Source organism: Tupaia chinensis, unplaced genomic scaffold, assembly GCF_000334495.1.
Source record: "Tupaia chinensis unplaced genomic scaffold, TupChi_1.0 Scaffold000424_1, whole genome shotgun sequence".
Lineage (NCBI taxonomy): Eukaryota > Metazoa > Chordata > Mammalia > Scandentia > Tupaiidae > Tupaia > Tupaia belangeri.
Genome location: NW_006159929.1, coordinates 670,218 through 682,536, shown reverse-complemented (window position 1 = coordinate 682,536; position 12,319 = coordinate 670,218). Strand labels below are relative to the sequence as shown.

The 12,319-nt window shown below is 40.3% G+C and overlaps 1 protein-coding gene across 6 annotated transcripts in view; it reads left to right on the top strand.

Moving 5' to 3' along the window:
• KCNMA1 (potassium calcium-activated channel subfamily M alpha 1) overlaps window positions 1-11,775 on the top strand; it is an 818,234-nt gene extending 806,459 nt beyond the window's left edge. For 2 of the 6 annotated variants that reach the window (XM_027774363.1, XM_006154895.3), the window contains 2 exons: window positions 4,009-4,037; window positions 11,493-11,775. In XM_027774363.1, the coding sequence (XP_027630164.1) occupies window positions 4,009-4,037; window positions 11,493-11,644 (181 nt within the window). In that variant the 3' untranslated portion in view covers window positions 11,645-11,775. Of the gene's footprint in view, window positions 1-4,008; window positions 4,038-11,489 lie in introns of all 6 variants that reach the window. The other 4 variants (XM_027774362.1, XM_027774361.1, XM_027774360.1 and 1 more) reach the window with 3 other exon arrangements.
• Window positions 11,776-12,319: the final 544 nt, after the last annotated feature.

Here is a 12,319-nt window from a genome sequence, read left to right as displayed (position 1 = left end):
CGGCTTTGATATGTGTACCCACCGCCACCGTGTGTGAAACTGTATCTGCCACTCATTTCCCCAGTTGGTGTTTCCAACAAAGTAACTTTCCCTGTTTTCCCCCTGTAGTCCCCCTCCCCTTTTTTACACATATTTGCATATGTATGATAGTGTGCATGTGGTTGTCATTTTTATTTCACCACCATAAAACCCTTGAGCACAACAGCAAATAAGCAGACGGACCAAAAGTTATTTATGATTCTAGGGGAAAAATAACCCAAAGGCAGGCTCCAGACATAAATAGCTCACTGCAGGAATGAGTTCACAGATTAGAAGAGAGCACTTGTGATCAATGTCAGTTAGGCAGGGCAAGTTTAGTTAATGTAAAAGAAAAGTTTATTCTGATTTATCAGAATTATCAGGGTGCTTTGGGTTTTGATTTTTTTTGTTGTTCTTGTTTTCCTTCCTTCCTTTTTTATATACACACTCACACAATAAGTTAGCACACATTTATTTGAAACGAGCAAACAAAAAGCAATGAAAACATATCGATTGTTTGCACTCTCCAGGCTGAAGTATCACAAAGCATTTGAAAAGCTTTCACAGTTTCTGTAGATGATTATTAAGCACCTGCTAGTTGCAAGAGAACATCAGAGATTTTTTTAGTTACTCACCAAGGCCTTTAGTCCCAGAGCTAGCTTCCTTTGGGAGTTTATAGGAACATTTCTAATCTTAATATGGAGGAAAGAAGAATATTCCATTCATGGATGTATCAAATCCTAGTCATTTAATTTAAGGGAAAAAAGAGGTTTGATTGCATATTAAATTGTTATTCTGTCTCCTTATGCTGCCATATGAATAGCTATTTTTTTCTTTCACTTTTGACATTTGGGATGAAAAGCCATATGTATCATAAATATCAGATGTAAGTCATTAAAAACTGCCTTCCTGGGACTTTTACATCTTTTAAAAGGTGAATTACTTACCTTATGTACAGAATAAATAATGCTCAGGAAAGAGCAAGTATTTTTCCACACATTCTCAGGGGACCTTTTTACTCCCCTTTGTTTGATTAGCTAGGGCCCCAGTGCCAGGTAGGAGCAAGGGCCTGGGAGATGAGACGGGAGAGCGAGAGGGAGATAAACCAGCAGCAGATCCTGTTTTCCTAGAAGCCGGTGTGCTAAATAAATCAGAATGAGGAGGATCAAGCCACAGTTGACTCAACAAAGACAAAAGCCAGCTACCACCTTAAACTGCGAGTACAGCTGCATGAAGCTGGCTGTCCCAGAGCAAAAAGCTGGCCGGGAAAAATTCCTCATCTTAGGCTTCTTTAACCAGTTCACTCAGGCAGGTGCACAACAGTAACAGAGAGCTGCTCCTCGTTAAGAGACGGGGACAAGAGCACAACAGCGAGCCAAACACATTTTGGTATATTTTTTCTTTGATTTTCTTTCTTTTTTTTTTTTTAACACTTAGTAAGCATGACAGGAAAGGCAGGAAAGGCAGGAAAGGCCCTTTTTACAACATACAATTGTCAGATGTGTTATGCATGCAAATAGTGCTTTAGGCAGTACAGTAGTTCTTAAAAATTGGCCAAATCCACCATAACCAAATTCTAGTATGGCTGGACGGGCCCCTGCGCGGGTATAGACATATTTGAAATGTTTACTTAACTAACTTTCATTTCATAGAATAGTGGTGGAAGGAAAGAGAAAAATGTCACAGCTGTACCATCTCTGAAAAGGTGTTTTTATGGTGAATGTTTTGGGTTTAGATTTTGGATCCCTTGTCCCCTCCAGCATGGTAGTTTTGGAGATTTGCTTGCTGTGTGAATTGACAAGCACTTTTACTGACAAAATGGTGACGCTCAGCCAGAACCTCTACCCATCTCCCCCCACCACACCAAAGACAGGGCAGTATAGTAACCAAACCAGTAATGGGGTGGGGGATAATTGTATACATGTCTATTAAAGAGTCCTCAAGTGGAAGAACTTCTTTCAAATGAGTTTTGTCCCTATCTACATTGATTTACATATTATGTATAACTATCTTTTTATATATAACAATATATATAACTATATATATATAATATCACTATATATATATAACTATATATACCTTCCCCCTAGTTTCGGATCATGAAGAGCTCTTCATGCATTCTTTGCAAAGGAGGTTTTTTTTGTTGTTCTTGTTTTCCTTCCTTCCTTTTTTATATACACACTCACACAATAAGTTAGCACACATTTATTTGAAACGAGCAAACAAAAAGCAATGAAAACATATCGATTGTTTGCACTCTCCAGGCTGAAGTATCACAAAGCATTTGAAAAGCTTTCACAGTTTCTGTAGATGATTATTAAGCACCTGCTAGTTGCAAGAGAACATCAGAGATTTTTTTAGTTACTCACCAAGGCCTTTAGTCCCAGAGCTAGCTTCCTTTGGGAGTTTATAGGAACATTTCTAATCTTAATATGGAGGAAAGAAGAATATTCCATTCATGGATGTATCAAATCCTAGTCATTTAATTTAAGGGAAAAAAGAGGTTTGATTGCATATTAAATTGTTATTCTGTCTCCTTATGCTGCCATATGAATAGCTATTTTTTTCTTTCACTTTTGACATTTGGGATGAAAAGCCATATGTATCATAAATATCAGATGTAAGTCATTAAAAACTGCCTTCCTGGGACTTTTACATCTTTTAAAAGGTGAATTACTTACCTTATGTACAGAATAAATAATGCTCAGGAAAGAGCAAGTATTTTTCCACACATTCTCAGGGGACCTTTTTACTCCCCTTTGTTTGATTAGCTAGGGCCCCAGTGCCAGGTAGGAGCAAGGGCCTGGGAGATGAGACGGGAGAGCGAGAGGGAGATAAACCAGCAGCAGATCCTGTTTTCCTAGAAGCCGGTGTGCTAAATAAATCAGAATGAGGAGGATCAAGCCACAGTTGACTCAACAAAGACAAAAGCCAGCTACCACCTTAAACTGCGAGTACAGCTGCATGAAGCTGGCTGTCCCAGAGCAAAAAGCTGGCCGGGAAAAATTCCTCATCTTAGGCTTCTTTAACCAGTTCACTCAGGCAGGTGCACAACAGTAACAGAGAGCTGCTCCTCGTTAAGAGACGGGGACAAGAGCACAACAGCGAGCCAAACACATTTTGGTATATTTTTTCTTTGATTTTCTTTCTTTTTTTTTTTTTAACACTTAGTAAGCATGACAGGAAAGGCAGGAAAGGCAGGAAAGGCCCTTTTTACAACATACAATTGTCAGATGTGTTATGCATGCAAATAGTGCTTTAGGCAGTACAGTAGTTCTTAAAAATTGGCCAAATCCACCATAACCAAATTCTAGTATGGCTGGACTGGCCCCTGCGCGGGTATAGACATATTTGAAATGTTTACTTAACTAACTTTCATTTCATAGAATAGTGGTGGAAGGAAAGAGAAAAATGTCACAGCTGTACCATCTCTGAAAAGGTGTTTTTATGGTGAATGTTTTGGGTTTAGATTTTGGATCCCTTGTCCCCTCCAGCATGGTAGTTTTGGAGATTTGCTTGCTGTGTGAATTGACAAGCACTTTTACTGACAAAATGGTGACGCTCAGCCAGAACCTCTACCCATCTCCCCCCACCACACCAAAGACAGGGCAGTATAGTAACCAAACCAGTAATGGGGTGGGGGATAATTGTATACATGTCTATTAAAGAGTCCTCAAGTGGAAGAACTTCTTTCAAATGAGTTTTGTCCCTATCTACATTGATTTACATATTATGTATAACTATCTTTTTATATATAACAATATATATAACTATATATATATAATATCACTATATATATATAACTATATATACCTTCCCCCTAGTTTCGGATCATGAAGAGCTCTTCATGCATTCTTTGCAAAGGAGGTTATAAAGTTACGCCCTCAGATCATTTATAACTATAAGAATGTGCCAGTTAAAGTGCTCAACAGGAAATATGACAGTTTAAAAGCATTGTAAAACTCACATAGCTTACTTCTCTCTCTAAAGTGCAACAAGGATGAATAGAATGGGCCAAGGTATGACAATTAATGGTTCTGCATGACCTAGCCACTGCTGGGGGTTTCTTCTATAACGTTGTCCTTGTGAAAACTTTTGTGAAATTAAAAAAAAAAAAAAAGGAGTTACAAATTTTTTTCTGTTATTGGTTTGTTTATTTTTATTTATATTGTTTTGTTTGTATTTTTTTATTTTGTTTTGCTTTTGTTTCTCCCCTGTCCTCCTCCTTTACCCTTCCTTCTTCTCTTCCTTCCTCCACTTTCTAAATTGCTCAGCGCAATGAGGCTGTGCTGCTGCTCTTGCTAGATTCCTTAGAGTTTGTTTTGGTGTTCTCGGGTTGGGGTTGGGTCATTTGGGGGGAACTTCTCTCCATCTGGCTTGCCTTTAAATCTGCACGTGGCCTCCCTGCCCACCTTGGTACCTTGCTCCAAGTCCAAAAGCATTTTCCCATGAAGAAACCCAGCTTCCTTCACTTCCCCCATCACCACCACCCCCAACCCAGTCCCCCCATCAGTCTGTTCACATCTCTGTGTTTATATTGGCAAGACCTTCTAAATCAAATGATGATGCCAGTTGGTAAATCTTTCTGGAAAACATTTGTTGCTATTTCATTTGGCAAATCGGCTTCTCTGTTAATATTTTACCCTCCTTTTATTGAAATCAGGAGGGTTATTAGTGGCAAAGCATTGGTCTCCTTTGCATGTGATTGATATGATCAAATGGTCAACTGTACGTATCAACTCAGTGGCCCACACCCAGTTACTGGGGGGGGGGTGATAATTTGGTTTCTATATTGCACAAGTCTCTCCTGCCACCTGCCTTTCAGACATTTGCTAAATCTTAACTAGAGATTGGGCAGAGAGAAGTAATTTCAAAATGTGCTTTATATACAATCTATTAGCAATGATGAGATGATACCGCAATGGGAATGGAATGGGAACAGACTATGACATGAGATGAAATTTGGGGTTTTTCCCTGGACTTTAAACACACAACCAAGCTGCACTGGTAGATAACTTAGAAATGACCATATTTGGGTAATGGTATATTTAGTGATGGAAAAGGTATCATTATTACTTCTTTTTTATTAGCCAAAACTGTCACACTTTTACAGGGACGAGTTGCCTCCATTGTTTTCCATTTGATCCCAAACTTCCCCTTCCTCTTTCAGGACATCTGCTCACTTAGGCAGGAGCCGTATGAGCCGTATGAGTTTCTCTTATTATGTATTTCCTACTTCCTCCCCAAAAAAAAAAAAAAAAAAAAGGTAAGGGGAGAAAGTGAGGGTTCCTAGAAGGGAAAGTGTATACATTTGAAAAGAAAGCTAGGGACTCGCTTACGTGCACTGTTATAGAATAGAAGCGATTTGTGAGCCATTCAGTCCAATTTGCTTTGGACTTTGGAACAAGGTGAATGAGTAAGACAAGGAGGCAGAGGAAAGCCTTTCAGCCTCAACACTGAGACGAGCATGGAATTATCAATGTCCCTAATGACCACTACCCAGCATCCTTCCAAAAGCAGATTCAAATGTACCAAAAGAAAGCTGACTCCTTCTACATGTAGAGTGAATTTTCTACTACAACTGAGAGAAGTTTCCAATTCTGTCCTGAATATTAAAGGTTAGGACCCAGAACCTTAACAACAGATGCTTAATAAATATTTCAAATAATTGACCTTAATTATTTTTATACTTCAAAAGCATTTAATAAATTATCCTTGTCCCATTGGCTTATCTGTAAAAAAAGGAAAAACCACAATGAATGCCTCTCTGTGCTTCACAACCACACTGTGCTGGTGGCAATTACTAAGCTAGGGACGTAGCTTCCTAGAAAGAACAGTTCTGTAAGCTCAATGAGTAGCAATTTACCATACCTCTTGGTAGCATTGTCAAGATCCCCATTGACCAGACCTTCTGACTGGCTCTTCTTCAGCATGGGAGAAGCCTGAAAACATCTGCATCCCTATAGAGACAATTAAATCAACCTGCCAGTTTCCTATAGTAGCAGGCTCTTGAACCAGAAACCAGAGAGTGCAGAAACTTCAGGACCCCTGAAAGTCGAGACAGGGTAAAAATCAGTTTCTCAGTCAGCTTCTTTCAGCCCATCCCTCCTTTGCCATACATGTTGATGAAGTCGCTGTGGGCACCGGCTTCTAAACTGGCTGATTATCCCCCATGTTGAGACTGTGCATATTCATTGCAACCATCATCAGAGGTGCCGCCCCAAAGGGTAAAGTGGAAAGTCCTTCCTGAGAGCATTGACTAGACCAGGGGCCACAGAGGAGGGCCAGGAGAGGGCAGTTTGTTCTGTTCAGCAAATGGCAGCACTAGACTTTGAGTTAAAAGAGACAAATGGAACCAGTAGTTAGCGTAATGGTTATGTCGCTGGACTCCCACGTAGTCGACCGCGGTCCGCGACCCGGACCTGGTGGCTTAAAACTCACGCTGGGCACGTGTGCGTGCGTGCCCAAGATCCCGAGAGGAGAATGGAGGAGAAGGGATTGTGGCGTGACCATCCCCCCTGGGGGGGTGATTTCTTGCTTCCTGTCTCTATGTCTCTCTCTGTCTGTCTGGCGAGTGCACGTGCCCTATAGCGAAAACCTCTCAAAAAAAAAAAAAAAAAAAGAAAAAGAAAAAAGAGACAAATAGAAACACAGCGGACAGTTGCAAATAACTGAGAGAGTTACTATAAACGGTAATTGCTCAGGTTCTGGTACAATTTTTTCTTTTTTTTTTTTTTTTAGAGATTTTTGCTCTTTGGTGTGCACACTCGCCAAAGGGACAGAGAGAGAGAAAGTAAGAAATCATGCCTCCCCTCCCCCACACCCAGTGGGGATGGCCATGCTGTAATCCCTTCTCTTCTACTCTCCTCCTGGGATTTTGGGCACACATGCCCATGTGGGTCCAGGACTCATACCATAGTCAGCCATGTGGGATTCCAGTACCTTAACTGTTATGCCTCCTGCTGGCCCAACAAATGATTTTCATGTCTGTGAAATAGCCAGACTTTGCCCTCAGAGAAGAGAGGAGGCAGTATGTGGAGTGGGGTTGGTGGTGGAATCAGGGTTTGCTGGGCAGCAGAGGAGCCTAGACTGCCTATCAGAAATGGGAAATGTGGGACGGCACTACGTTAACTTCGAAGGTTGCCACTCCCAGTTAGCCTTTACTGTTCTGTATTGGGATCTTTACCTAGGTAGAATCTTCCACCTCCAAGTCTTTTCTGTCTAAACTTTGGCTTGTGGTACAGGGAGCAGGCCATCAAATGTCTTTGCTATATCATGTCTCCACTTTTGAGCACTCTTCTCGGGAGCAGGTACAGGGAAAGGCCAAGCCCACAGCACTGGGAAACCACATAGCCAGCAAAGCAGTTCATTTTGCAGAGTGCAGCCTGTGCCTCCCTCTTCCTATGGGGACCCAAGCGGCTTCATTGCCCTAAGTCTGGCTCCTTCCTTGCCATAGTTCACTCCTCCAGGATCCCAGCGGACACACAGCCATGTGACAGGAGGAAGTCCTAACCCTTATTCTAAGCTCTGTGACCTCAGCGATGACCCTATCAATGGGAGATAGAGCTAGTTGTCAGGTGGAGTATTGCCTGTAGAGGGAGAGCCAATATCTTAGAGCTACAGAGGCACATGGAAGGGTAGCAGCCCCAAACTTCCCAGACACAGCACCAGGCTCACCCTTCCTCTTCTTCACCTTCCAAATGACAGCTACCAATTAAATCCTCCTCTGTCATCCCTAGTGCCACAAGCCACATTCTTCAAGTTAGTGCCCCAATTTATATACCTCAGTTCTCTACTCTCAGCTCTTCTGCTGAAGGACATCACACCCAATGGGTATCACCTATCTGTCCATTCTTTTAGTATCGATAGTACTCATGTTAATGCTGACCTTATGCCAAAGTCAACACCTCAGTGATGACCAGAAGCACTCTTCCATGTACTTTGCATGCATTAGCTCATTTGATCTTTACCATGACCGTGCATCTAGATGCTATAATTCCATCAGAAAGATACAGAATCTGAGGGACACTAAAGTAGATGAAATTAGTCACTATGATGTAATGCTAATGTTATTAATAATACTAATAATCTTAGTAACTCATGTCTACTTTCCGTATATCTAGACCTATGGTAAGTGCTTCATGGACACTAGCTTCATTTATCTGAACAATATTGAGAAGGTCTTTTTATCAGCCCTATTTTACAGAAGAGAAATGAAGCTAGGATAAAATATAAACTAACTTGCTCAGAGCCATGCAACTAGAATGCGAGAGAGCCAGGTCCACTTGATTTGAACCCACAACCCCACACTGTTTCCTTGGCCTACAGTTTACTGCTTGTCCATGGTGGACAGCTCATGGCACAGCTGGTCTAATGACAGATGACATCTTCCAATCAGATGTTTTTCCAACATCTTTCTGCAGTTACTGTCCAGACTAGCCCACTTGCCACAGCCAGTGAAATGCCATCCTCATTAACCTCTACTAGCTGCCATGGGACAAAAAGTCCAGACAGGTCACACTTTGTACTCACGGCCATGTCAATTGCCCTTCTCATTGGAGAAATGAAAACGAAGCCCCCAGAAATCATTCTGGTGTGTGTGAGATGAGAGGGAGTGCAGATAAACTCAGGGATTGGGATTTTTCCCCAACCACTTTTGCTCTCATTCACATTTCTTCTCTGAATCTTCTTCCTTGTGGTCAATGTCATAGCCATCCATTGGTGCTGTTTTTTTTTTTTTTTTTTCCCCTTTGGAAGGCAAGATGCAATACATTGAATTATCACTGTCATACTTGAAGCATTCTTCACCGAAGCCCAGTGACTACTGATCATTGAAATGTATGTTCCTCTGAAGCTCTCTAGGAGAATCTCTTCATAAAACACCTTTGCCACTAGATATTTTAGCAAAATATCCAGAGTATTTACATATTTCCATTTTCTCAACATCCTCTCTAAACCAGTCTCTAACAACACATATGTTTATAATTTAGTTGGCACTCAAATTAGCTGTTACTCAGGCAAAATGAAAACCTCAACTTCTCAGAATGTGCTCCATCGTAACTCCTCTCTTGTGTTGGAGCTACATGGTCAAAACACAGGGGCTACTCTGCTTCAGTATTTTTTATTTTTATGGCAAGAAATTTAAAAGTAGAGAAGCTTAAATGGGGTAATAATGTTCTCTTTCTTATAGACAGTAGAAGAAAATTGATATTCTCTCTGCCTTGAAAGGTCAAGATGCCAACTTTGAATTGAACTGTGAAGACTAAATTCTGAACAATTATCCTGTGTAGCAGTTGTAAAAATTTCAGCAGATTGCAGCTGTCTTAAGTCTTTCACCCAAAAGACCTACCCGTTTCCATCAGCAGAGTTCTCTCCCCCAACCTGGCATGTCCAAACCAGTACTCAATCCTCTTGCTAAATCAGTCTGCATAACAACCTGGCCAAAGCCAAGGGCAGCCCAAACAGCACAAACACCAGCTCAAGCCCTCTGAAAATCATCTTTACACACAAACCATTTGAAAAAGTCACAGTTTGAAATTGTTTCAGCAGCCTGGCAATGCTTTTAAACATGATAACCATCACACTTTACTCCTCTCTGAAAGGTTAGTTTAATCGTAGATCACAAAAAATTGGTTTCCACAAATGCATAATGGTTCATCTATGTCACACTTGAACTAAATGGTTTTTTAAATGGAGCTGAAATTATTTTGATGTGTACACAGTCCCGGATTTCTATACAACCTTTTTTAACCAGCCCATCAGGAGCCTTGCCTCTAAAGCCTCATTAATAATTCAGATGTGCTGATGACTTTAAAAGATCTATGAAATTGAAGCTTAGGAAAAAAAAAAAAAAAAAACTCTGCTTGACAAAAAGATAAATGAATGTAGAAAGAAGCTGTAGGAGTCTGGCAAGCTGTAGATCATCTCAGAACAGATTGTAACTTTATCATTCTGTCAGGGGGAATAATTTAAAGCACTTAATCAGTTAGCTTCACTGTGAGGATGTAGCATTATGAATTCCTATCGTCCAATCTGTTCAAATCAAAGTGAACTTAATTATAATAGGTGAGAGAGCCAGAGCAGGAGGGGGAGGGGGAAGAGTGATGCAAAAGGTAGCAAGTTTCCCGACGGGGAAACTGAGCTGCTGAACAAAGGATAGTAAGACTTTTGCCTAGGATCATCCTAGCTCTAGCAACAACCCGTAGTGTAACAACAGAATCGGGGATCAAGGAGAAATAGTCATGAGCTGATCATAGATGCTTAATTTATAACTCAGCCAGATGGGGATGGACACACACACACGCACACTCATCAAGCCAGGTGAGCAACTTGCATTAACACGTCAGAACCACTGACAAGACAGTTATGAATGGTTCTGGTTGGCAGAAAAGGAAGCTGGAGAGGCCCTTGTTCCTATAGCAGATGTGCTTGAAAGCTTTTTTCCCTTTTTCTTTCTAAGTCACTAGAATGAGATGTATGATTCCCAAGTTATAATGTCCTATTTGCCCAGTCTTTCCTATCTATACACATGGCCAATTTCCCAGAAAATTTCAATCCTAAAAGAGGCGGGGATGAGGGCCGAGTCTTGTAAAATAGCGCTGCCCTGCTTAAGAGGATGTGAGATCATTTTTATTCTCACTCCAGCCCCCAAACACCCTGAGTCAGCATTCTTCCTCAGTCATTTCTGTGTTTGGGGTGGAAATGAAATGCCGAGACTTCATTGAGTTCCCATGTCGACAGCCTGGGTTATTATGGTTGGTTAAGATATTGTCACTTGAAACTCTTCGTACCTATACCAACACAGAGTTTTCTTTCTTGAAATAACTGCCATCTCTGGATCCTTTTAAAACATTGATTTTTATTCTAATTTTGCCCTCATTGGCCAGCAAATTCTATGGGTTTATTTAAGACCCCCAAAACTGACTGAAAAGAAACAAGAATAATACAGTTGATATATGCCTTTACGTATGCTTGTTAAAAGCAAAGTCTTTAAGTAAAGGCTGGGTGGAGGTGATCCTGCGTGAGATTCTAGACCACTCACTTTTTTTTTTCAGGAATGATGCCCATGTTCCACTCAAATCAATGCACAAACCTGTCCTCATGGGCAATGCCCATACCCAATATCTGATATACATAGCCTCTCCTCTCCAAAAGAGTAGACTCAAGTTATTAAAGTTAACTTCACAGAACACAGAGATCATCTTCCAATCCTTCCTTATTCTCTGAGGTCCACTCATGGTGCCCCCAAGTTCTGATGGCATGTTTTGTTTATCATTTGCTACAGGAAGCAGAGGTATGTTTTAGGTTCTGGGGTTCCTCCCTACACTGCACTGTCTCTTTTAGCAACTACTCACTGTTGGCTTCATCGATTACCTTTTTGCATTTTTCAATGAACTTTCCAAAAGCTTTACCCTAGGACTAATTAAGCTTCTCATTTCTCCTTCTTCTTCTCTATCCATTTTGCCCTTTAGCAGAAAAGAAATGGTTTACAGATGAACCGGATAATGCCTATCCCAGAAACATTCAAATCAAGCCCATGAGTACCCACATGGCTAACCAGATCAACCAATATAAATCCACAAGCAGCTTGATTCCACCAATCAGAGAAGTCGAAGATGAATGTTGACTCCCAGGAGGCCAGAACTATTTTTTTAAAGCCTGACAAACTTCATAAATGGTGACGTGACTTTTCTTCCTCTTACATGCTGAATCACTGGTGGAAATGTTAGGATAAGCAAGAATTGCAAGAAAATAAAGTAGACAGATCTTTCTCTTTGTCTGCCTTGACTATTGCTTCCATGTATTTTGGAAAAGAAAATGATTTCATTTATAAATGAACATACTAAAATAGTCATGTATAGCTTCTAGCATTTCAAATTATTTTTACTTATTGGATAGAAAATATATTTTTTTCTTTTTTTTTTTTTCATTTTCAAATATCTTCCCAATATCTAAACAATGCAAAATCAAAATGAATATGTGGCCAGACTCCTTAATGCCTATTTCTCTTCTTTCTCTCTTTTTCTTTGAGGAGAATGATTGTCACTACCACAACTAATCATAATTATGGGAAAAATTATTAAAATAATTTTTAAATGGCCAATGGCGTATTTTAGTAAATCCAAAAAAGAAAACAAAATGGGCCAGGTAAATACTGACTCCTTTCCTGAATGGGTGTGTATTTTGACCTGCATTGACACCAGCTCTTAATAAATGGAAACTTATTTTCTCAGTTGAAAGTAATATTTTTGTAGTTTTAGTTTTTTTTTTCTGTATTTCTCTTCCCTTTGTTCATATATAC